Genomic DNA, 25,433 nt, shown 5'->3' on the forward strand with positions numbered 1-25,433 from the left:
AACCTGGATGTGTTAAATGTGAAGGAATATTTTTGTGTATTTCCTGTATCTACATGAAAATAAAAATCTTAATCATAATTTTCAAAGGTGTGACATGTGAGTGTGTAGACGGCTCAGTTAGAAGCGGCAGCGTTATGAACATTCTACAGATGTTCCCAGGTGTTTTTGCTTCGACAAGCGAACAAAGAGTTACAATAATCAGGTTGTGATGAAATAAATGTATGAATAACTGTTTCCAGTTCAGAGTGTGACACAATGGGACTTCTTAAGTTTAAGAAGATACCAAACATGAAAATAGTTCCAAACAACATGTTTTTTTTCTTTTGTTTATTTGTTTTTCCTCAGAGAAAACCTTTTTCCTTTAGGAAACTAAAAAAAACTACAGAAGTTCTTCCTCAAACATTTCCAGCACATTAAACTAAGTATGAAGAAGTTTTGGGTAAATACTTGTATAAATTCTCCCTGTTGGAGTCAGTCAGAGCATTTCCAGAGGGAATGTTGTCAGATCAGCTCACTACAGTCTTTATTGTGGCTGCTTACAAATATCTATTGATGCAGTTTAAAGGTCACATTGAGACACGAGCAGAAGAAATGCTGTAATTGTTTTATTCTCATGTAATCTTCCTCTGTAGTTAAATGCGTTTGTCCCTTTTGACCTGGAGATTAGATCATCATCACATCAGGGAACAGCCGACCAACAGATTCTTAAATGAGTGTGAAGAACATTGTTCCAGGACTGTGGAAGAGTTTAAGAACACATTAGATGTTTCTGTGAGATTGTTTACACTAAATGCATGAATCAGCCTTTATATAGAGATCACTGATGATAATTATACTCTGATGTTGTAAACCAATCAGAATGTACTGTTCAGGATCCTACAGTAGCATGTTTCTGTGAGGCATTTTAGCTTTACTCACAGTTCCTACAGTGTGTGGACTTTTTATCTACATATTTCAGCACAAATGTTTCTCCTACTGACATGCTTCTTTTATCATATTTAAGATGTTTTGATTGAAATTCTTCAGCAGAAAAATCAGCTTGATAACTACAAGGTTTACATCAAGTTACAAACTCACAAAAAGTTGGAACATTAGATGAAGTCATTTCTATCATGGCTGAATTTAAATGACCATTCCGCGTTGTTCTATTAAAACAAACACTGTATGACATGAGCTCATAATTCCTTTCTCACGTTGTTCGGTATTTTTTTAATCTAAATAAATAAATATATTCTATTAGGTATGTCTGTGGATTTTATGGAACTGGTGGGGTCATTGTTTCTTTTATTAAAACATAAACGAAAACATTTGTTTTGATGAAAAGGCTTTTTATTTAATCAGGGAAATCTCAGTTATAAAAATCAATGAGAACAATTACGGTATTAAAAGATGAAGAAGACATGAAAAGGTTACTGTAGAAAAGAGACAGAGACCGTGTTGAAAAGTAAAGACTGAAAGAAAAAACGGTAACTTCAATATCTGAGTCCCAATGAGTGGGATCAGGACTGGGAACACTGGTCTCTCCTCAGTGTCTGTAAGACTGGAGTCTGGGAGCCCTGTTTGGCCTCACAGGTCACAGAGCCCACCTTCTCCCACTGGTCTGCAGGGAGCCTCAGGGTGCTGCTCCAGATGTAGTGGCCGTCCTTCTGCAGCAGCCCGGGGCTCCTTTTCTGCTCCCAGCTGATGCTGCTGCTGCCGTCCACCTTCCAGGACAGACTCCAGTCTGAGGGGAAGCCCTTGTTGGCCAGACACACAAGTGTGGCCTTCCCCTGCTGCAGCTCTTCAGTGGAGGGGGGCAACACTGTCAGGGTGGGAGGGACCTGACCCACTGGAGAAAGAGAGGATACATGTTGAGAGGCAGCAGCTTTTTATTATCTCACTTCCTTCTCTGAGCTCGGTAACTACGGCAACAGACGGGCTTCACTGCTGAACCACAGCAACAGACAGGTTTCAGTACTAAATATAAAAAGGTTTAAGGCTTTTTGCTCCTCAGATGTTTTCAGTTTTATTTCAGTCAGTGTGTTACAATCTAAAATCATGAATGCAATTTTCAAACCAGATCGTCAGCCTTCATGTCATGTATCACCTGTTTACATCAAAAAACATGTTTTTCATTCATTTCACAAATCATTTCGACAAGTTTATATAAATCTATCATTTCTACCCTCTCCTGCTTCAGACTTTAGCGACTGCAAAATTACGTGGAAAAAACAGAATTTTCCTCCTTTACAGTCATTTCTCTCGTAGTATTTTCTGTTATTTTGCATCGTAAAACAACCTTTGTAAAGAAATGACATGAATCAGTATCCCTCACACAGTAATGCATCACTTTTCTCCTGCTGAAATGTTTATATGCTGTTAGATGAAAGTGCAGCCCAGATCAGCATGGCTCAGAATTTTGACTAAATTGTTATCAATGACACAGAATTAGTCCCTGTGAAATGTTCATTCACACAGATATTAAGTGTGGAGAGAATAACTAAAGCGTTTGAGAATGACCTTCAACTTGTTAACTTTGTTAACGAATTACTGTTCATGTAACATGTAAGAATTATTTTCAGTCGTAACCAGTTTTGAGAAGCTTAAAATTTCCTGAGTAACAGAGAGAAGACTTTTGAGTGTGTCCGAATATATCGTCTCACTCACTCATCAACAATTACTGCAATCATATAAACTACATTTATTCATATATTTTTCATAAATGAACAGTTTTCTGGTTATGAAAGAAAAAATAAAGAAGGAGCTATAAATTTCAGGCTATTAGGAGAGTAAAATGTACTTACAGTTAACTGTCAGTCTGGTTCCTCCACCGAACGTGTACCACAGTGATACAAACTCATTGAGCCGCCGTACAAAAACCTCTGACTGCACAGAGACACGGCTCTCTGACTCTGAGACAAACAAACTCACCAAAACTTTTTGTGTTTTCTAGAATTTTTGCTCAAATAGGAACTGAAGAAAACACAGAGCAACAAATGTCTCACATCAGATTTTTATATATTTAGTATTTTAACGTTTGTGAAAATAAAGATGGACTCATTTGATGCCGTCTTATAAAACATTTTTACAGAAGGTGAGATATTATGACCCCATGAATGAACTAATATGAGACGCTGATAACAAATCTCATTAATTAACCCAAAGTGTTGTACTTAAACATGCATATATCTTTATTAGATGAAATTGTCACAAATGCAATAGAGCTCATGTTGAACATGTTCATAAATGCTGATAAGGAGACAGGAAGGGGTGAAGGATGGTGTTATAGTCCAAGTGTTTTTCACTTTTCAGCTTCTCTCAGTGTTGCAGTATTTCTGGGTTCTACGTTTTGTTCGACACGACTCTCTGACTCTGAAACAAACAAACTGCAGAACTTTTTAAATGTTTGAGAAATACAAAGTTAATGTCAAAGTGCTTTACACATTCAGCAATAAACAGGATATTTCAATTCATTATAAAATAATACATTTATGAATGTAAATGACAGACATATTTAACAACATGTGTACAGATAAACTGGTAAAGCACTGAAAGATTCTGCCGTGCAGCCAGATCCATTGTAGAGTCCATCAGAGAAATATTGAGCAGGATTATTAACAATTGTTCATCAATGAAAAAAAAAACATAAAAAGTTATGAGGATTGACAAAAAGTTTAATTTTGACAATAAAATTGAAAATTAAATAAAACAAAAAAACAGATACATTCAGGAAAACACTGTAAAGTTTCTGATCAATATCCTGATTGATAAGACAACTCCCTGTTGGAGTCAGTCAGAGCATTTCCATAGAGAGCCACTTTGCATCAGCAGCACCATGCTCCAGTGCTCTGGGAGAGTTTATAGTCCTGAGAGTTGAACACTGGATGACTGACAGCTGACCTTCATGACACCAGAAGCCACAGAAATCCTCCTCATCAGAAACATGACTTTGATCTGCGTCCTCATCTGGACTCTCCTCTGCTGCTGCTTCACAGGTAAAGTCCAGAGAATCAAACTCCTCTCCTCTATGAACATCCGTCCCTCTGAAATGAAGCCGACAAAAGCATGAAGCTGCTTTATGTTTTTGTCTCTGTATCCTCAGAGTCCAGAGGTCAGGTCACAGTGACTCAGCCTGGAGCAGTGAGCTCTGCTGTGGGAGGCTCCGTCACCATCACATGTAAAACCAGTCAGGATGTTAATGTTTATAACAGCAACCACTATTTAGCCTGGTACCAACAGAGAGATGGAGAAACTCCTAAACTGCTCGTTTACTATGCTAGCAGCAGAGCATCAGGGACTCCAGGTCGTTTTACAGGCAGTGGATCAAACTCTGACTTCACTCTGACCATCAGTGGAGTTCAGGCTGAAGATGCTGCAGTTTATTACTGTATGGGTGAATTCTACATCAACAGTCAGTATTCGTTCACACAGTGAAAAACAGTCGTACAAAAACCTCCCTCAGTCAGCCTGAACAGAAACTGAACCGACAGCTGCAGAGACTGATACAGTTCACTGAGGACACACACATTAGAGGTTATTAAACAGTTAAAAGTTAATTCATCCATAACATCCAGTCAAAATCCATATGAATCTTATTTTTCTGATAGATTTACATATTAAAGCAAAGAGTCAATGAGTGACAATTCATGAAATATACTACTCCCATGACCTTTGACCTCAGGATAATTCTGCATCTCAACTGTCTCAACTATGTGTATTAAAAAAAATTGAAAATACATTTAAAATTAAAATCCTTATTATCAGCGATTCAATTGTCAAGAAGAAATCTGCACATCCTCTCAGATTTCTATAACTTTTATCTACTTCTATAGAAAAGCTCAACTTGACAATGATTTAAAAAAAATGTAAGCTTTGATTACACAAATATTTTCTGCAGACATATATAACTATATATATATAACTATATATATATATATATATATATATACATATTTGCATTGAAAACTATTATAGTAGAACACGAGCAAAGGAGCACATATGAGGGAAACTATTTGACACAATTTCTATCTTTCTTAAATAATTTTTTAAACACCAGGTCCAAGCTGTTTTATGTCATACAGTTAAACAGAGACACTGTCTTATCACTCTGAAATAACAGTCAGTGTTTCAATGTCACCTGTTGTTATAAAACTGGTGTCCTGACCAGAGTTAAAGGCATTCACTGTGAATTTCATTGATCTATTGCCTGATTAGTACATCATCATATGACAGCAGGGATTCTTCTGATAACAAGAGGTTACATAATAATAGAAGAACATGCAATGGCAGATTCTCTCTAAAAGACAAACCAAATATACAAAAAATACATTTAAACACGTTTATTTTGACCTTGTAAACTGAAATTTCTTGAATAAGATGACATTTTGGAAATTTCAGTAAGATGTAGAAGTTCCTTAGTATTGGAAGATAGACTACATATATAATGAATGATGCTTGATGACTGATATGAATGAAAATTCATTACAGAGTGTTTAACTTAAATCCTCTGAACAGCTTCTAAGTGGGCTGTATGCTTTGATCCAAAATGTTCAGGTTTACCTTTTAAGTCAGACTGAAAGGACCCAAAATACTAAAAACACAAACCATTGTGAAAAAGATCATTTTAAGTAGAAAACTAAAATAATGTGGAGTAATAATCTCAGCAGAGAGCAGGAAACATCCTGACATGTAGAGGACAGCTCCAGCTGACTGACTCTGTGTGTTTGCATATGTGTCCTGCCTCTCTGCTCCCAGATGTTAAGAGGTCAGTGTTGATCAGTGGCTGTCCAGACCTTTCAGAGACACTGACACACCAGCAGCACAATGATGATGATGTCACTGACTCTGCTGCTGAGCACCCTGGGGCTCCTTGTTCAGGGTGAGACTCTCTTCTGAGAACTTTGCTTCAGGTTAAAAGCAGGTTCATCCCAAAGATGTTCTGCTGTGATGGAAAAACACTGAAACAAGAAAAATCAATATTTTTTATCTGTTCTCCATTTGAAAGAAATTATCCTCTTCTTATTGGATCTTCTTTCATGAGGCTGGACTTCTCTCAATAACTTTTGTCTTCTTCATAATTTCAGGTTCATCAGGAGAAAAAGTCCTGACTCAGACTCTTGGATCTCAGTCTGCTGCTCCAGGTCAAACTGTCTCTATCAGATGTAAAGCCAGTTCAAGTGTTGGCACATGCCTCAACTGGTACCTCCAGAAGGATGGAGAATCTCCAAAACTCTTGATCTACTATGCTACAAGTCTCCAGTCTGGAGTTTCAGGTCGTTTCAGTGGAAGTGGATCTGGAACTGACTTCACTCTAACAGTGAGCGGAGCTCAGCCTGAAGATGCAGGAGTTTATTACTGTCAGCAGTGTAACAGCTGGCCAATCACACAGTGATACAACGTCGTACAAAAACCTCACAGCTGGAGAGGAACTGAAATGAATGAAGAGCTGCTGAGAAGAAAAATCTATTTGATTAGTTGATCATTTCTAATGTATCACAATCATATCACTTTCAGAATTTGTCTTCAAATAAGATGTTTTTATGGTAAAAAACAGTAATTTGCCAAAAATCTGAAGAAAACACCAAACTTGCAGCGTGAATAATCTTCCCACCTTCCTGAACAGACTCCAGTCTGAGGGGAAGCCCTTGTTGGCCAGACATACGATGGTGGGCTTCACCATCTGCAGCTGCTTTCCAGAGGGGGGCAGCACCATCTGGGAAAGAGGGACCTCACACACTGCAGAGACAGAGGATACATTACAGAGTTTAGGTGAAACTCTTCCTCAGGGTTTCACTTCCCTCTATCACCTCAGTTACCATGACAACAGATGAGCATCACTGCTGAACCGCAGCAACAGACAGGTTTCAGAAGTGAAGATAAAGTAGTGAAATAATTTAGGTAAAAAGATCATGAACACAATTTCTCATCTGTTTTAAATGCTAGAGCATATTCATGTAAATATTTGAATAAAACTCTGCTGCTTATCACATTATCAATTACAGTGATATTTAATTTGATATATGCCACACAGAGTTGTAAAAAAGTAGTCTGATCTCTTATTAACAGTAATGTGAGCCTTTTTGCTGTTGAAACGGATCAAATTTACTCATAAGAACTCCAGTCCTGTTCATTGTCATAAAACCTTCACCAGAGATGACATCAGAGATTACTGACAGCGTACAAAGTGATACTAACAACACTGTTGTGTGAGTAACTTTACAGGCTTAATAATGAGAAGAATGTAACAGAACATCAAAGATAACTTAAACCTGCAAAGTCTGCAGATTACAGTAATGTGTCGGACAGATTGTTGATATTCATTATTTTTTAGAATTTATAAAACAGCAAAGACTCCAATGTTGAGTTATTTTTCTGATATTTGTTCATTTAGAATAAAAGCTGTTCACCACTGAACTACGAATTAGAATCATTCAAACCAATAACACAGGTAAAATGATTATATAAATCATGTTTTCCCACGAATACAAAACTGTTCTTAAACATTAATATGAAGAAACAGTACTTTTGTTCAGTTTTATTCACAACATGTTTTCATCCATCATAACAGACATTAGAAACTCATTTTTAAACTTAACAAAATATCACAATTAAGTTTTCATCAAACACATCTTTTATTCTGTTGAAAGATAAACTAATACCTGATCAAACAGTATGCAGTCATGTGAAATAGCTTTTTTTAAATATATCAAATAACAGAAAAATGATCAGTTTGGTTGTTCAATGATTCACATGTACTGACAGTTAGATTTCAGTCTGATTCAGCCACAATGATGAATAATTACTGATCAGCTCTACAAAAACCTCTGACAGTAGAGAGAAATGTCTTTGGAACAAACAATGCAAAAGATCATTTCAGTTAATAATCAAGAAGTTTGTGTCAAAATACTCAATAAATTCATCAAATAAATAAAGGAAATCACGACTATATTTAAAACACTTTAAAAACAGAAATGAACTGGAGCCTTAAACAATTCTACAATAAAACTTGTTCAATGTTAGAATTATGAGAAGATGTCTTATTGAGGAAGATGAAACTTTTTAAATAGATGATTTTGGTGTTTGTGAATTATGAGCAATGACTTCAAATTTAGATTTTATAGATTTAATGAAACAAACATATATGATGGAACGTGACAAGGATCTGATTAATATCTTAATGAACTCTATTGATAACCAGCATCATCAGAAAGTTCCAACTCCCTGTTGGAGTCAGTCAGAGCATTTCCATAGAGAGCCACTTTGCATCAGCAGCACCATGCTCCAGTGCTCTGGGAGAGTTTATAGTCCTGAGAGTTGAACACTGGATGACTGACAGCTGACCTTCATGACAACAGAAGCCACAGAAATCCTCCTCATCAGAAACATGACTTTGATCTGCGTCCTCATCTGGACTCTCCTCTGCTGCTGCTTCACAGGTAAAGTCCAGAGAATCAAACTCCTCTCCTCTATGAACATCCGTCCCTCTGAAATGAAGCCGACAAAAGCATGAAGCTGCTTTATGTTTTTGTCTCTGTATCCTCAGAGTCCAGAGGTCAGGTCACAGTGACTCAGCCTGGAGCAGTGAGCTCTGCTGTGGGAGGCTCCGTCACCATCACATGTAAAACCAGCCAGAATGTTTACTACGATGGTAACCACTATTTAGCCTGGTACCAACAGAGAGATGGAGAAACTCCTAAACTGCTCATTTACTATGCTAGCACCAGAGCATCAGGGACTCCAGGTCGTTTTACAGGCAGTGGATCATACTCTGACTTCACTCTGACCATCAGTGGTGTTCAGGCTGAAGATGCTGCAGTTTATCACTGTCAGAGTCTCCATTATATCAACAGTCAGTGGGTGTTCACACAGTGAAAAACAGTCGTACAAAAACCTCCCTCAGTCAGACTGAACAGAAACTTAACTGACAGCTGCAGAGACTGATACAGTTCACTGAGGACACACACACACAATTAAAGCAAAATAGATATTACTTAAATTATTAATCATCTATTTATATTTTATTACTTCATTTCTTATCTGACTGATTTAAAAAAACGTGGGGCAACAACCTGGGAAAATCCATAAAAAAACTTGTTCATGACCTCTGACCTCATCATCACTTACCATCATCTCCTCCTGCACTCCTCAGTTTTCCCCATTTACATAAATGAATGACTGGATGTTCCAGAAGAAAACTCTAACTCTTCCTATTCAACAGTACATTGATTTAGATCAATAAATATATGTTTATTTACTTAAAAAAATATATATCAAATCATGAATAATAAATATGTTAGATTTTTAAAAAGTACCTGCAATCAGTCGAAAATCAGTTTTTACATTTTCTTTACCTGTTTAATCCCAATCAGCTCAGGGTCTGGGGTGGGGCTGACAATATATATATATATATATATATATATATATATATATATATATATATATATATATGTATGTATGTGTGTGTGTGTGTGTGTGTGTGTGTGTGTGTGTGTGTGTGTGTGTGTGTTTATTTATACACGTTCAAAAATGTCTGATAAACTAGCTATAAACTTTTTTTTTCTGAGGTCCATTTATTAACTCTTGTGTCCTTTCATTGATCCTCACGAGTAGAAGAAAACAGCCAATTATCACTGAAATACTGCTGATCAGACAGCTGCTTTTGTGAGAATTGTTGGTAATAATGTCCATATAAAAGATTGTTGAAATCAAGCTGGTAATACTGCATCTGTTCTATTTAATTTATTATGCACATAAATGACATAAACGGTTGTTGTAAAGCCACAGTCTCAGAGTAAGTTTGACAAACCTTCTTTATCTTATAATGTAAAGAAACAAAGTTTATAACAGAGCACAAACAAAGGAGCACATATGAGGTTCACTCTTTAACACAATTCTTTGTTTTCTTATCATTTTTAACAGCAGCTCCAACCTCCTTTACATCACACAGTTTAAAGGAGACGGTGTCATGTCACTCTGAAGGAACAGTCAGTGTTACACTGTCATCTACTGCTGTTAAAAAAGGCAGTTAAAGCCATTCCCCTGTGGATTTCATTGATCTATTGTCCTCATCAGTATATAAACATATGACAGCAGGGATTCTTGTGATATCTGTAAGCCTCATGATAATACAGAACACTACTGATGACTTCTACATGAGGTCCCAAATGCACTTCAGTAACAGAGAGGTTCCTTCAGTGGTGTGAAAAAACTAGTTGGTCCTTTCCTAAAAGGCTTCAGTAAAGTTAATGTTAACAAATCTGAAGCAAAGTCACACAAGTCTAATTAAAAGTCAAACTGAATAAAGGTTTTATTGCTTTAAGTCTTATTCTGACTGATGGTCTGACTGTTATATAAACAGTGTGGCAAAGAAAAAAGTCATTTGATGAATGGAGCCATAATTAAAGAAATCTTTATTGATTTGAAACATGAAAGATCAACAACAGAAATAAAAACGTTAATGTTGATGCATTTATTGACAGAAAGAAAGACAGAATACACAGTGAGACTTGAAAGAGATTAAAACCAGTATCAGAGTCCCAGTGAGTCAGGTCAGGACTGGGAACACTGGTCTCTCCTCACTGTCTCTGAGACTAGAGTCTGGGAGGCCTGGGTGGCCTCACAGGTCACAGAGCTGGCCTTCTCCCACAGGTCTGCAGGGAGCCTCAGGGTGCTGCTCCAGCTGTAGAGGCCGTCCTTCTGCAGCACCCCGGGGCTCCTGCTCTCCTCCAGGCTGCTGCTGCTGCTGCCGTCCACCTTCCAGGACAGACTCCAGTCTGAGGGGAAGCCCTTGTTGGCCAGACACATTAAAGTGGCCTTCCCTTTCTTCAGCTCTTCACTGGAAGGGGTTAACATTGTCAAGGTGGGAGGGGCGTTACCTAGGAGACACCAATCAGCTTAGAGCACAGAAGCCATACAGCTGTCAAACACCAGACACTTGAACACCTTTACTCTGAGAAAGAAGATTTTCTCCTTTAAGAAGTTTCAGTCACAAGTTTTCTTCTGCTCCAACAGTCTCTCACACCTTGTTTCACTTCCCTATCAGAAACCTCTCATGCATGCCAGCAAAGACAGAATAATCACACATTTTCTATTAAAATGTCAAAGAAGTCCTAAAACATCACTAAAGCATGTTTCCTGGTATTCAACAATCTTAACATTACACATGCAGTATTTAGTTGAAAACTGAATAATAGAAAAATTAAGTGAGAACAATCAAACAAGTTTCAAGTAAACATGAACCAGAATTCAGAGAATTCTTCAAATGGTTTCAAACTCTAAGCAAACCGTAAAAAGAGACAACAGTTATGGTGTTGGAAACCTGAAAACTATCCTAAGAAGTTAACACGCTTCATCTTTCCTTCACATCAAACGGTTTGAATTTATGTCTAAAATGAACGTTGTTCGAACATTTTGACTCAGGTCTCACTTCAACTACATGACAGAAGAGCAGACTCAAATATATGAAAACTGAAACTATTGGAAAATGACAGATTTTTTATCCTTCAACATTAGAATTAAGACATTTTAAAGACTAATTGACAACATCCTGTTGAATTTGTAATGTAATATAAACTTACTTCCAACATCCAGTCTGGTTCCTCCACCAAAAGTCCACCACAGTGATACAAACTCATTGAACCGCCGTACAAAAACCTCTGACTGCACAGAGACACGGCTCTCTGACTCTGAGACAAACAAAGTTACTCAACAAAACAATGATGAATTTATGAGTTGATATCAAATAAAAATATATGAACATATACCACATAATAACACTGTATATTATTGTATTTAGCATTTACAATTCATGACTTAAATCATCTTTATATTCATCAACGTTTTAGACTGATGATAATTTATTTGACTAAATAATAAATAGTCTGGCAAGATATGAAAGATTCAGACAGTCTAATTTACTGGTAGATCTCTATTTATATCACTTTCTAGAATAATTTAACAATTTTATTGAAAAGTTTCATCATTTAAAAAATGTCCTCTGCAGTGGACATTTGTGGTTATTTTATCCATTTTGTTCTGGATTTTTTAACAAAAGATGGAAGGGATTCACTGACAGAGGCAGAGAGAATTTTACTGCAGATCGTTCCAGTAAACTCAGATTTTGAGTTGTCTGATGAGGAAGATCGAGAAAGGTTAGCCTCGGTTATCCAAACATTCAGATGTATTGGGCCTCACACACCAGAGTTCAAATAGTAGCAGAATCCATGACCAGAAATCAGTTCTACAAACTAAGAAATTCCATTAAGATTATCAATGACCTTGACGTGTCTGATGAGGACAAAAGCAAAGATCTCCTGTGGAAAGTCAGGCCTCTCCGAGACTAAATGAGGCAAGGATGTTTAAGTCTGCCAAGACATTTGTCCACTGATGAGCAAATGATTCCATTTACTGGTCGCTGCCCTGTTGGGCAGTATGTTAGGGGCAAACCATACCCAACTGGACTGAAAGTGTTTGTCTTCGCCACACCAACTGGTATGGTCTTAGATTTTGTGGTCTACCAAGGCAAGACCACCTTCAGAGTCACAGAGGGACAGGGCATTGGAGAACAAGCTGTCCTCCATCTGGTCCAATCCGTTCCCAAAGGAACCCACCTGTTCTTTGACAGGTTCTTTACGACCGTCAACCTCCTGGACCGTCTGATGGCAAAGGGAGTGTCAGGAATCTGAACCCTTGTGATCAACAGAATTCCAAAGGAGTGCAATATTACAGGGGAGAAGGCCATCAAAAAGAAAGGAAGAGGGGCATCTGAGATGGTGGTCAGACGAAGTCCTCCTGAACTTGCTGTCATTAAGTGGTTTGACAATAAGCCAGTGGTCATGGCATCCTCTGCCTATGGCAGTGAGCCTTAGGACTCTGGGGATCACCGATGTGTGGCTTCAGTATGAGACTGACTGCCAGTTCTTATGTTGAAATAGATATTTTCATTGAATTTATTGATTGTCATCGTGGTTTAGTTTCACATGTATGAAATTCTAATTCATACTGTAGTGGACACGGGATATCTTTAAAAAAATACAAAAAATTTTTTAAATATTCTCATTATACTCATTGCCTCACAAACAATTAGGAAAGATGATAAAATTGTGATATGACGAATATTTATTTTCCCGGTAGTCAGGACTGAAATCAAAAATGATACTAAAGGAGAAAGAAGTTCCATACAAGACATGACTTGAGTTTTTTTCTTTTGGTTAATTTAGCTTTTACAATTTTTTCACATGAAATCTGTTACATATTTATAATGAAACAAGCTGTACACATGATATTTTTCAAAAAGTTAAAGTAAGTTAAAATAAGAATAAAGAAGTTTTCAGTTAATACTTGTATGAATTGGCTGTTAATCCTTACACATGAATTTTAAAATTCGTTGAAACATTTCAAATAATAAAAAAAAACACCATTTAATTTAAATTATTCATCATTTATTTCCAAATTGACAAAAAATAAATGAATAAGTAATTAGAACAGAAACCTTTAAAGAAATCCTTTACAGTTTCTAATCAATTTCTTGATGATAAGAAATGTTGGAGTCAGTCAGAGCATTTCCATAGAGAGCCACTTTGCATCAGCAGCACCATGCTCCAGTGCTCTGGGAGAGTTTATAGTCCTGAGAGTTGAACACTGGATGACTGACAGCTGACCTTCATGACACCAGAAGCCACAGAAATCCTCCTCATCAGAAACATGACTTTGATCTGCGTCCTCATCTGGACTCTCCTCTGCTGCTGCTTCACAGGTAAAGTCCAGAGAATCAAACTCCTCTCCTCTATGAACATCCGTCCCTCTGAAATGAAGCCGACAAAAGCATGAAGCTGCTTTATGTTTTTGTCTCTGTATCCTCAGAGTCCAGAGGTCAGGTCACAGTGACTCAGCCTGGAGCAGTGAGCTCTGCTGTGGGAGGCTCCGTCACCATCACATGTACTACTAATAAGAACGTCATTAATGGTAACTCTGTTGAGTGGTACCAACAGAAGCATGGAGAAAAACCTAAATTAATGATTTATTATGCAGTAAACCGGATAGGTGGTACTCCAGATCGTTTTACAGGTAGTAAATCAAACACTGAATTTATGCTCACTATCAATGGAATCGAGACCAAAGATGCTGCAGTTTATTACTGTAAGGCCAGACACAACATCAACAGTCAGTTTATGTTCACACAGTGAAAAACAGTCGTACAAAAACCTCCCTCAGTCAGACTGAACAGAAACTGAACCAACAGCTGCAGAGACTGATACAGTTCACTGAGGACACACACACACACAAACACACAAAAGAATCCTAACTTTCACACTCTCTTTCTTTATTAATAGAAGCACATAACTACTTTTCACATTTTTCCGTAAATAAACCATCTCTCAGCATGCTTTCATTTATTTAAACCTTTGAGGTTTAAAACATTTCTTGGAAAAATTAAATACTGAATACATCCAAATACAGCCGAGTAAAAATGAAGAATTTAAAGTCAAATAACTTCATAGCCTTGATCATTTCAACATAGGTTTAGGCATCTCTTTCCTTTTCTTTGTTCTGCTGATTTATTTTATGTTGGATATTTGGAAATCAATACAAAGGAGGTTTTAAAGCTTTCAGATATCTTTTTCTTAACATAACTTAGTAATAACTCAGTTAGGTTCTGAATAATTTGTCTTCATACAGAAGCTGGTGCTCCATTCAGTTAATACTTAAAACACCAAGTCATTACAAGAAGTGAAGTGTATCAACAAGAAATTGAAGTTCCTGTTCCTCTGAGCATTTCCTCCCAAAACACTTTCTTTACATTTAAATAGGTTAAGTGAAACTTTATTTATACAAGCACCTTTCAAGATGAAGAAGCAATAGTTAACCAAAGGGAAGTTTAAAAGGATGAGTTTCCAGCTCCTGTTTAAAAGAGATTATCCAGTCTCAGCGGGAAAGAGTTCCAAAGTCTGGAGGCCACTGCTGCAAAAGCTCTGTCTCCTTTAGTTCCCACACCTGTATGATGCACAGTTAGCAGGCTCTGATCACACGACCTCAGGGACCTACTGGGGATGTATGAATGTAAATGATCTCTGACGTACAGCTGCTTGTCCATGCAGAGCTCTAAAAGTAAAAATGAATGCCTTAAAGTGGACTCTGAAGTTGGTGGGGAGCCAGTGCAGATGAACCAGGCCGCCGTGGCTCAGTGGTTAGAGTGGGTCATCCAGTAATCAGAGGGCTGGCAGGTCAGTTCCCACTCTCACCGTTCTGGATCTCACCGTTCAAAACATTGGTCAACTGACAGCTGGAGGGCTGACAGTATAGCTGCCTGGGTGCTGTGAATGGCTGCCGCCCCAGTGTATAAGGCATATGTCTCCATGAGTGTGTGACACCGTGCATGTGTGTGTTCAACAGGTGCCAACCTGGATGTGTTAAATGTGAAGGAATATTTTTGTGTATTTCCTGTATCTACATGACAATAAAAATCTTAAACTTAATTTTCAAAGGTGTGACATGTGAGTGTGTAGACGGCTCAGTTAGAAGCGGCAGCGTTATGAACAATCTACAGATGTTCCCAGGTGTTTTTGCTTCGACAAGAGAACAAAGAGTTACAATAATCAGGATGTGATGAAATAAATGTATGAATAACTGTTTCCAGTTCAGAGTGTGACACAATGGGACTTCTTTAGTTTAAGAAGATACCAAACATGAAAATAGTTCCAAACAACATGTTTTTTTTTTTCTTTTGTTTATTTGTTTTTCCACAGAGAAAACCTTTTTCCTTTAGGAAACTAAAAAACTACAGAAGTTCTTCCTCAAACATTACCAGCACATTAAACTAAGTATGAAGAAGTTTTGGGTAAATACTTGTATAAATTCTCCCTGTTGGAGTCAGTCAGAGCATTTCCAGAGGGAATGTTGTCAGATCAGCTCACTACAGTCTTTATTGTGGCTGCTTACAAATATCTATTGATGCAGTTTAAAGGTCACATTGAGACACGAGCAGAAGAAATGCTGTAATTGTTTTATTCTCATGTAATCTTCCTCTGTAGGTAAATCCGTTTGTCCCTTTTGACCTGGAGATTAGATCATCATCACATCAGGGAACAGCCGACCAACAGATTCTTAAATGAGTGTGAAGAACATTGTTCCAGGACTGTGGAAGAGTTTAAGAACACATTAGATGTTTCTGTGAGATTGTTTACACTAAAGACATGAATCAGCCTTTATATAGAGATCACTGATGATAATTATACTCTGATGTTGTAAACCAATCAGAATGTACTGTTCAGGATCCTACAGTAGCATGTTTCTGTGAGGCATTTTAGCTTTACTCACAGTTCCTACAGTGTGTGGATTTTTATCTACATATTTCAGCACAAATGTTTCTCCTACTGACATGCTTCTTTTATCATATTTAAGATGTTTTGATTGAAATTCTTCAACAGAACAATCAGCTTGATAACAACAAGGTTTTCATCGAGTTACAAATTCACAAAAAATTGGAACATTGGATTAAGTTATTTCTATCATGGCTGAATTTAAATGACCATTCTGGGTTGTTCTATTAAAACAAACACTGTATGACATGAGCTCATAATTCCTTTCTCACGTTGTTCAGTATTTTTTCAATCTAAATAAATTAATATATTTTATTAGGTATGTCTGTGGATTTTATGGAACTGGTGGGGTCATTGTTTCTTTTATTAAAACATAAACGAAAACATTTGTTTTGATGAAAAGGCTTTTTATTTAATCAGGGAAATCTCAGTTATAAAACTCAATGAGAACAATTACGGTATTAAAAGATGAAGAAGACATGAAAAGGTTACTGTAGAAAAGAGACAGAGACCTTGTTGAAAAGTAAAGACTGAAAGAAAAAACGGTAACTTCAATATCTGAGTCCCAATGAGTGGGATCAGGACTGGGAACACTGGTCTCTCCTCAGTGTCTGTAAGACTGGAGTCTGGGAGCCCTGTTTGGCCTCACAGGTCACAGAGCCCACCTTCTCCCACTGGTCTGCAGGGAGCCTCAGGGTGCTGCTCCAGATGTAGTGGCCGTCCTTCTGCAGCAGCCCGGGGCTCCTTTTCTGCTCCCAGCTGATGCTGCTGCTGCCGTCCACCTTCCAGGACAGACTCCAGTCTGAGGGGAAGCCCTTGTTGGCCAGACATACAAGTGTGGCCTTCCCCTGCTGCAGCTCTTCAGTGGAGGGGGGCAACACTGTCAGGGTGGGAGGGACCTGACCCACTGGAGAAAGAGAGGATACATGTTGAGAGGCAGCAGCTTTTTAATATCTAACTTCCTTCTCTGAGCTCGGTAACTACGGCAACAGACGGGCTTCACTGCTGAACCACAGCAACAGACAGGTTTCAGTACTAAAAATAAAAAGGTTTAAGGCTTTTTGCTCCTCAGATGTTTTCAGTTTTATTTCAGTCAGTGTGTTACAATCTAAAATCATGAATGCAATTTTCAAACCAGATCGTCAGCCTTCATGTCATGTATCACCTGTTTACATCAAAAACAAGTTTTTCATTCATTTCACAAATCATTTCGACAAGTTTATATAAATCTATCATTTCTACCCTCTCCTGCTTCAGACTTTAGCGACTGCAAAATTACGTGGAAAAAACAGAATTTTCCTCCTTTACAGTCATTTCTCTCGTAGTATTTTCTGTTATTTTGCATCGTAAAACAACCTTTGTAAAGAAATGACATGAATCAGTATCCCTCACACAGTAATGCATCACTTTTCTCCTGCTGAAATGTTTATATGCTGTTAGATGAAAGTGCAGCCCAGATCAGCATGGCTCAGAATTTTGACTAAATTGTTATCAATGACACAGAATTAGTCCCTGTGAAATGTTCATTCACACAGATATTAAGTGTGGAGAGAATAACTAAAGCGTTTGAGAATAACCTTCAACTTGTTAACTTTGTTCATGAATTATTGTTCATGTAACATGTAAGAATTATTTTCAGTCGTAACCAGTTTTCAGAAGCTTAAAATTTCCTGAGTGACAGAGAGAAGACTTTTGAGTGTGTCCGAATATATCGTCTCACTCACTCATCAACAATTACTGCAATCATATAAACTACATTTATTCATATATTTTTCATAAATGAACAGTTTTCTGGTTATGAAAGAAAAAATAAAGAAGGAGCTATAAATTTCAGGCTATTAGGAGAGTAAAATGTACTTACAGTTAACTGTCAGTCTGGTTCCTCCACCGAACGTGTACCACAGTGATACAAACTCATTGAGCCGCCGTACAAAAACCTCTGACTGCACAGAGACACGGCTCTCTGACTCTGAGACAAACAAACTCACCAAAACTTTTTGTGTTTTCTAGAATTTTTGCTCAAATAGGAACTGAAGAAAACACAGAGCAACAAATGTCTCACATCAGATTTTTATATATTTAGTATTTTAACGTTTGTGAAAATAAAGATGGACTCATTTGATGCCGTCTTATAAAACATTTTTACAGAAGGTGAGATATTATGACCCCATGAATGAACTAATATGAGACGCTGATAACAAATCTCATTAATTAACCCAAAATGTTGTACTCAAACATGCATATATCTTTATTTGATGAAATTGTCACAAATGCAATAGAGCTCATGTTGAACATGTTCATAAATGCTGATAAGGAGACAGGAAGGGGTGAAGGATGGTGTTATAGTCCAAGTGTTTTTCACTTTTCAGCTTCTCTCAGTGTTGCAGTATTTCTGGGTTCTACGTTTTGTTCGACACGACTCTCTGACTCTGAAACAAACAAACTGCAGAACTTTTTAAATGTTTGAGAAATACAAAGTTAATGTCAAAGTGCTTTACACATTCAGCAATAAACAGGATATTTCAATTCATTATAAAATAATACATTTATGAATGTAAATGACAGACATATTTAACAACATGTGTACAGATAAACTGGTAAAGCACTGAAAGATTCTGCCGTGCAGCCAGATCCATTGTAGAGTCCATCAGAGAAATATTGAGCAGGATTATTAACAATTGTTCATCAATGAAAAAAAAAACATAAAAAGTTATGAGGATTGACAAAAAGTTTAATTTTGACAATAAAATTGAAAATTAAATAAAACAAAAAAACAGATACATTCAGGAAAACACTGTAAAGTTTCTGATCAATATCCTGATTGATAAGACAACTCCCTGTTGGAGTCAGTCAGAGCATTTCCATAGAGAGCCACTTTGCATCAGCAGCACCATGCTCCAGTGCTCTGGGAGAGTTTATAGTCCTGAGAGTTGAACACTGGATGACTGACAGCTGACCTTCATGACAACAGAAGCCACAGAAATCCTCCTCATCAGAAACATGACTTTGATCTGCGTCCTCATCTGGACTCTCCTCTGCTGCTGCTTCACAGGTAAAGTCCAGAGAATCAAACTCCTCTCCTCTATGAACATCCGTCCCTCTGAAATGAAGCCGACAAAAGCATGAAGCTGCTTTATGTTTTTGTCTCTGTATCCTCAGAGTCCAGAGGTCAGGTCACAGTGACTCAGCCTGGAGCAGTGAGCTCTGCTGTGGGAGGCTCCGTCACCATCACATGTAAAACCAGTCAGGATGTTAATGTTTATAACAGCAACCACTATTTAGCCTGGTACCAACAGAGAGATGGAGAAACTCCTAAACTGCTCGTTTACTATGCTAGCAGCAGAGCATCAGGGACTCCAGGTCGTTTTACAGGCAGTGGATCAAACTCTGACTTCACTCTGACCATCAGTGGAGTTCAGGCTGAAGATGCTGCAGTTTATTACTGTCAGAGTTTTCACTACATCAACAGTCAGTATGTGTTCACACAGTGAAAAACAGTCGTACAAAAACCTCCCTCAGTCAGCCTGAACAGAAACTGAACCGACAGCTGCAGAGACTGATACAGTTCACTGAGGACACACACATTAGAGGTTATTAAACAGTTAAAAGTTAATTCATCCATAACATCCAGTCAAAATCCATATGAATCTTATTTTTCTGATAGATTTACATATTAAAGCAAAGAGTCAATGAGTGACAATTCATGAAATATACTACTCCCATGACCTTTGACCTCAGGATAATTCTGCATCTCAACTGTCTCAACTATGTGTATTAAAAAAAATTGAAAATACATTTAAAATTAAAATCCTTATTATCAGCGATTCAATTGTCAAGAAGAAATCTGCACATCCTCTCAGATTTCTATAACTTTTATCTACTTCTATAGAAAAGCTCAACTTGACAATGATTTAAAAAAAATGTAAGCTTTGATTACACAAATATTTTCTGCAGACATATATAACTATATATATATAACTATATATATATATATATATATATATACATATTTGCATTGAAAACTATTATAGTAGAACACGAGCAAAGGAGCACATATGAGGGAAACTATTTGACACAATTTCTATCTTTCTTAAATAATTTTTTAAACACCAGGTCCAAGCTGTTTTATGTCATACAGTTAAACAGAGACACTGTCTTATCACTCTGAAATAACAGTCAGTGTTTCAATGTCACCTGTTGTTATAAAACTGGTGTCCTGACCAGAGTTAAAGGCATTCACTGTGAATTTCATTGATCTATTGCCTGATTAGTACATCATCATATGACAGCAGGGATTCTTCTGATAACAAGAGGTTACATAATAATAGAAGAACATGCAATGGCAGATTCTCTTTAAAAGACAAACCAAATATACAAAAAATACATTTAAACACGTTTATTTTGACCTTGTAAACTGAAATTTCTTGAATAAGATGACATTTTGGAAATTTCAGTAAGATGTAGAAGTTCCTTAGTATTGGAAGATAGACTACATATATAATGAATGATGCTTGATGACTGATATGAATGAAAATTCATTACAGAGTGTTTAACTTAAATCCTCTGAACAGCTTCTAAGTGGGCTGTATGCTTTGATCCAAAATGTTCAGGTTTACCTTTTAAGTCAGACTGAAAGGACCCAAAATACTAAAAACACAAACCATTGTGAAAAAGATCATTTTAAGTAGAAAACTAAAAGAATGTGAAGTAATAATTTCAGCAGAGAGGAGGAAACATCCTGACATGTAGAGGACAGCTCCAGCTGACTGACTCTGTGTGTTTGCATATGTGTCCTGCCTCTCTGCTCCCAGATGTTAAGAGGTCAGTGTTGATCAGTGGCTGTCCAGACCTTTCAGAGACACTGACACACCAGCAGCACCATGATGATGATGTCACTGACTCTGCTGCTGACCACCCTGGGGCTCCTTGTTCAGGGTGAGACTCTCTTCTGAGAACTTTGCTTCAGGTTAAAAGCAGGTTCATCCCAAAGATGTTCTGCTGTGATGGAAAAACACTGAAACAAGAAAAATCAATATTTTTTATCTGTTCTCCATTTGAAAGAAATTATCCTCTTCTTATTGGATCTTCTTTCATGAGGCTGGACTTCTCTCAATAACTTTTGTCTTCTTCATAATTTCAGGTTCATCAGGAGAAAAAGTCCTGACTCAGACTCTTGGATCTCAGTCTGCTGCTCCAGGTCAAACTGTCTCTATCAGATGTAAAGCCAGTTCAAGTGTTAGCACATGCCTCAACTGGTACCTCCAGAAGGATGGAGAATCTCCAAAACTCTTGATCTACTATGCTACAAGTCTCCAGTCTGGAGTTTCAGGTCGTTTCAGTGGAAGTGGATCTGGAACTGACTTCACTCTAACAGTGAGCGGAGCTCAGCCTGAAGATGCAGGAGTTTATTACTGTCAGCAGTGTAACAGCTGGCCACTCACACAGTGATACAACGTCGTACAAAAACCTCACAGCTGGAGAGGAAGTGAAATGAATGAAGAGCTGCTGAGAAGAAAAATCTATTTGATTAGTTGATCATTTCTAATGTATCACAATCATATCACTTTCAGAATTTGTCTTCAAATAAGATGTTTTTATGGTAAAAAACAGTAATTTGCCAAAAATCTGAAGAAAACACCAAACTTGCAGCGTGAATAATCTTCCCACCTTCCTGAACAGACTCCAGTCTGAGGGGAAGCCCTTGTTGGCCAGACATACGATGGTGGGCTTCCCCATCTGCAGCTGCTTTCCAGAGGGGGGCAGCACCATCTGGGAAAGAGGGACCTCACACACTGCAGAGACAGAGGATACAGTACAGAGTTTAGGTGAAACTCTTCCTCAGGGTTTCACTTCCCTCTATCGCCCCAGTTACCATGACAACAGATGAGCATCACTGCTGAACCGCAGCAACAGACAGGTTTCAGAAGTGAAGATAAAGTAGTGAAATAATTTAGGTAAAAACATCATGAACACAATTTCTCATCTGTTTTAAATGCTAGAGCATATTCATGTAAATATTGTAATAAAACTCTGCTGCCTACCACATTTTCAACTGCAGAGATATTTAATTTGATATATGCCACACAGAGTTGTGAAAAAGTAGTCTGATCTCTTATTAACAGTAATGTGAGCCTTTGTGCTGTTGAAACGGATCAAATTTACTCATAAGAACTCCAGTCCTGTTCATTGTCATAAAACCTTTAGCCATAGTTGACATCAGAGATTACTGACAGCGTACAAAGTGATACTAACAACACTGTTGTGTGAGTAACTTTACAGGCTTAATAATGAGAAGAATGTAAAAGAACATCAGAGAGAACTTAAACCTGCAAAGTCTGCAGATTACAGTAATGTGTCGGAAAGATTGTTGATATTCATTATTTTTTAGAATTTATAAAACAGCAAAGACTCCAATGTTGAGTTATTTTTCTGATATTTGTTCATTTAGAATAAAAGCTGTTCACCACTGAACTACGAATTAGAATCATTCAAACCAATAACACAGGTTAAATGATTATATAAAACATGTTTTCCCACGAATACAAAACTGTTCTCAAACCTTGATATACAGAAACAGAACTTTTAACAAAATATTACAATTAAATTTTCATCTAACACATATTTTATTCTGTTGAAAGATAAACTAATACCTGATCAAACAGTATGCAGTCATGTGAAATAGCTTTTTTTAAATATATCAAATAACAGAAAAATGATCAGTTTGTTGTTCAATGATTCACATGTACTGACAGTTAGATTTCAGTCTGATTCAGCCACAATGATGAATAATTACTGATCAGCTCTACAAAAACCTCTGACAGTAGAGAGACATGTCTTTGAAACAAACAATGCAAAAGATTATTTAATTTAATAATCAAGAAGTTTGTGTCAAAATGCTCAATAAATTCATCAAATAAATATAGAAAATCACGACTATATTTAAAACACTTTAAAAACAGAAATGAACCGGAGCCTTAAACATATCTACAATAAAACTTGTTCAATGTTAGAATTATGAGAAGATGTCTTATTGAGGAAGATGAAACTTTTTAAATAGATGATTTTGGTGTTTGTGAATTATGAGCAATGACTTCAAATTTAGATTTTATAAATTTAATGAAACAAACATATATGTTGGAACGTGACAAGGATCTGATTAATATCTTAATGAACTCTATTGATAACCAGCATCATCAGAGAGTTCCAACTCCCTGTTGGAGTCAGTCAGAGCATTTCCATAGAGAGCCACTTTGCATCAGCAGCACCATGCTCCAGTGCTCTGGGAGAGTTTATAGTCCTGAGAGTTGAACACTGGATGACTGACAGCTGACCTTCATGACACCAGAAGCCACAGAAATCCTCCTCATCAGAAACATGACTTTGATCTGCGTCCTCATCTGGACTCTCCTCTGCTGCTGCTTCACAGGTAAAGTCCAGAGAATCAAACTCCTCTCCTCTATGAACATCCGTCCCTCTGAAATGAAGCCGACAAAAGCATGAAGCTGCTTTATGTTTTTGTCTCTGTATCCTCAGAGTCCAGAGGTCAGGTCACAGTGACTCAGCCTGGAGCAGTGAGCTCTGCTGTGGGAGGCTCCGTCACCATCACATGTAAAACCAGCCAGAGGGTACATGGTGGTAGCTATTTACACTGGTACCAACAGAGAGATGGAGAAACTCCTAAACTGCTCATTTACTATATTAGCAGCAGAGTATCAGGGACTCCAGGTCGTTTTACAGGCAGTGGATCAAACTCTGACTTCACTCTGACCATCAGTGGAGTTCAGGCTGAAGATGCTGCAGTTTATTACTGTCAGAGTTACCACTACATCAACAGTCAGTATGTGTTCACACAGTGAAAAACAGTCGTACAAAAACCTCCCTCAGTCAGACTGAACAGAAACTGAACCGACAGCTGCAGAGACTGATACAGTTCACTGAGGACAAACACACACACAAGCATATTAAATCTTATCAAGCTTTTTCTATATGACTTTCTCCAATGCAGCCTCATATCCTTTGATTTCTAAGATGAAATAATGTGTGTATCAAGAAGAACTTTCAGGCTGGAGTGCCACTATTAACTATAATTTTCTCCAGTTTTAATCAGTTTTAAGAAACAGATCAGAACTCCTCATAGTGAAAGATGAGTTCTCCCAGAAATCTGTACATCCTTGAATAATATAAGGTATTTTAAATATTAAAGAATATGTGAAGAAGATTTCTTGGAGTGTTATTATAAATATTGAAATGATATAAGTATACTTCATGATAAATAAATCATATACACTACTAGTGAATGTAAAACTATATATGCTCACAACATACAATTATATACATAGTATATGCAATATCAAATGCCATTTTATGAAAAGTTCATTACTATCTTACTTAGTATTGTGTCTTCCATTTCTCTTTGAATCAAATTTGAAGCTTCACAAAAGCTTTGAAAGGCCTCATTTTTACTCACAAATATTAACTGCATGAATCGTTGCTGACTTTGACTTCCATGTTTTCTGGCTCTGCCAACACGTCCAATTTCTGTTTGAAGTTTCCAGAGTAAGAAATCTAAGCTCCTGGGCCTCAGCATCACTTCAGGAATCATCACAGCTTTACTTGATAAAATCTCTTGGACACAAACGCCACGACTTGTAAAAACTTTGAAATTCAAATGACAAAAACGTGCACGTCCATGCACATAGCAGTCCAATGTATCTGCGCACACATCAGGAGTGTAGGAACATTTAATGTGCGGTCTGTGATCGATAAGTTTTGCAGGCAGCATGACAACAATTTATGATGTGGTGACATATCGAAAACTTCAGCTTTGGAGTTTGTAGAGCAGGTTATCTGAGCTCTGTGGCCTCAGGCATCATCCCATGACTGATCTAGTGTGTGCTGTGAAGCAGCTTCATGGGAAAATAATGATGAGATTAGCAAGGAGACATGCAACAGGCGGGGAAAAAAATGGCATTATTGGCTGCAAATAGGTGGAATAAACACAAGAAAGCAGGAGGGTGTATGTGACCGAAGGGAAAGCCTCTGAGCATCTGTTGGTCGGGTTCATAAAAAATCACAGTCCCTTTGAACTGAGAATGAGACTGACAAAAGTCACACCTCAGTTATTTTTTTCCTTTAGAG

The 25,433-nt window shown here is 37.4% G+C and overlaps 5 gene segments (V, D, J or C); 2 read left to right on the forward strand and 3 right to left on the reverse strand.

The window, feature by feature from the left end:
• Window positions 1-1,330: 1,330 nt before the first annotated feature.
• LOC142367359 (Ig kappa-b4 chain C region-like) lies at window positions 1,331-5,174 on the reverse strand. The segment is given in 3 exon segments: window positions 1,331-1,828; window positions 2,784-2,891; window positions 5,117-5,174. Coding segments are annotated over 3 exon segments (495 nt in total).
• A 631-nt stretch (window positions 5,175-5,805) lies between these two features.
• Window positions 5,806-6,381, forward strand: LOC142367980 (Ig kappa chain V region 3368-like). The segment is given in 2 exon segments: window positions 5,806-5,857; window positions 6,063-6,381. Coding segments are annotated over 2 exon segments (360 nt in total).
• Window positions 6,382-10,527: 4,146 nt separating this feature from the next.
• LOC142367360 (Ig kappa-b4 chain C region-like) lies at window positions 10,528-10,830 on the reverse strand. The segment is given in 1 exon segment: window positions 10,528-10,830. A coding segment is annotated over 1 exon segment (303 nt).
• Window positions 10,831-16,701: 5,871 nt separating this feature from the next.
• LOC142367361 (Ig kappa-b4 chain C region-like) lies at window positions 16,702-20,547 on the reverse strand. The segment is given in 3 exon segments: window positions 16,702-17,202; window positions 18,157-18,264; window positions 20,490-20,547. Coding segments are annotated over 3 exon segments (495 nt in total).
• Window positions 20,548-21,178: 631 nt separating this feature from the next.
• Window positions 21,179-21,743, forward strand: LOC142367959 (immunoglobulin kappa variable 1-39-like). The segment is given in 2 exon segments: window positions 21,179-21,230; window positions 21,436-21,743. Coding segments are annotated over 2 exon segments (360 nt in total).
• Window positions 21,744-25,433: the final 3,690 nt, after the last annotated feature.

The sequence above is a fragment of the Odontesthes bonariensis genome, chromosome 18 (assembly GCF_027942865.1).
Source record: "Odontesthes bonariensis isolate fOdoBon6 chromosome 18, fOdoBon6.hap1, whole genome shotgun sequence".
Taxonomy (NCBI): Eukaryota; Metazoa; Chordata; class Actinopteri; order Atheriniformes; family Atherinopsidae; genus Odontesthes; species Odontesthes bonariensis.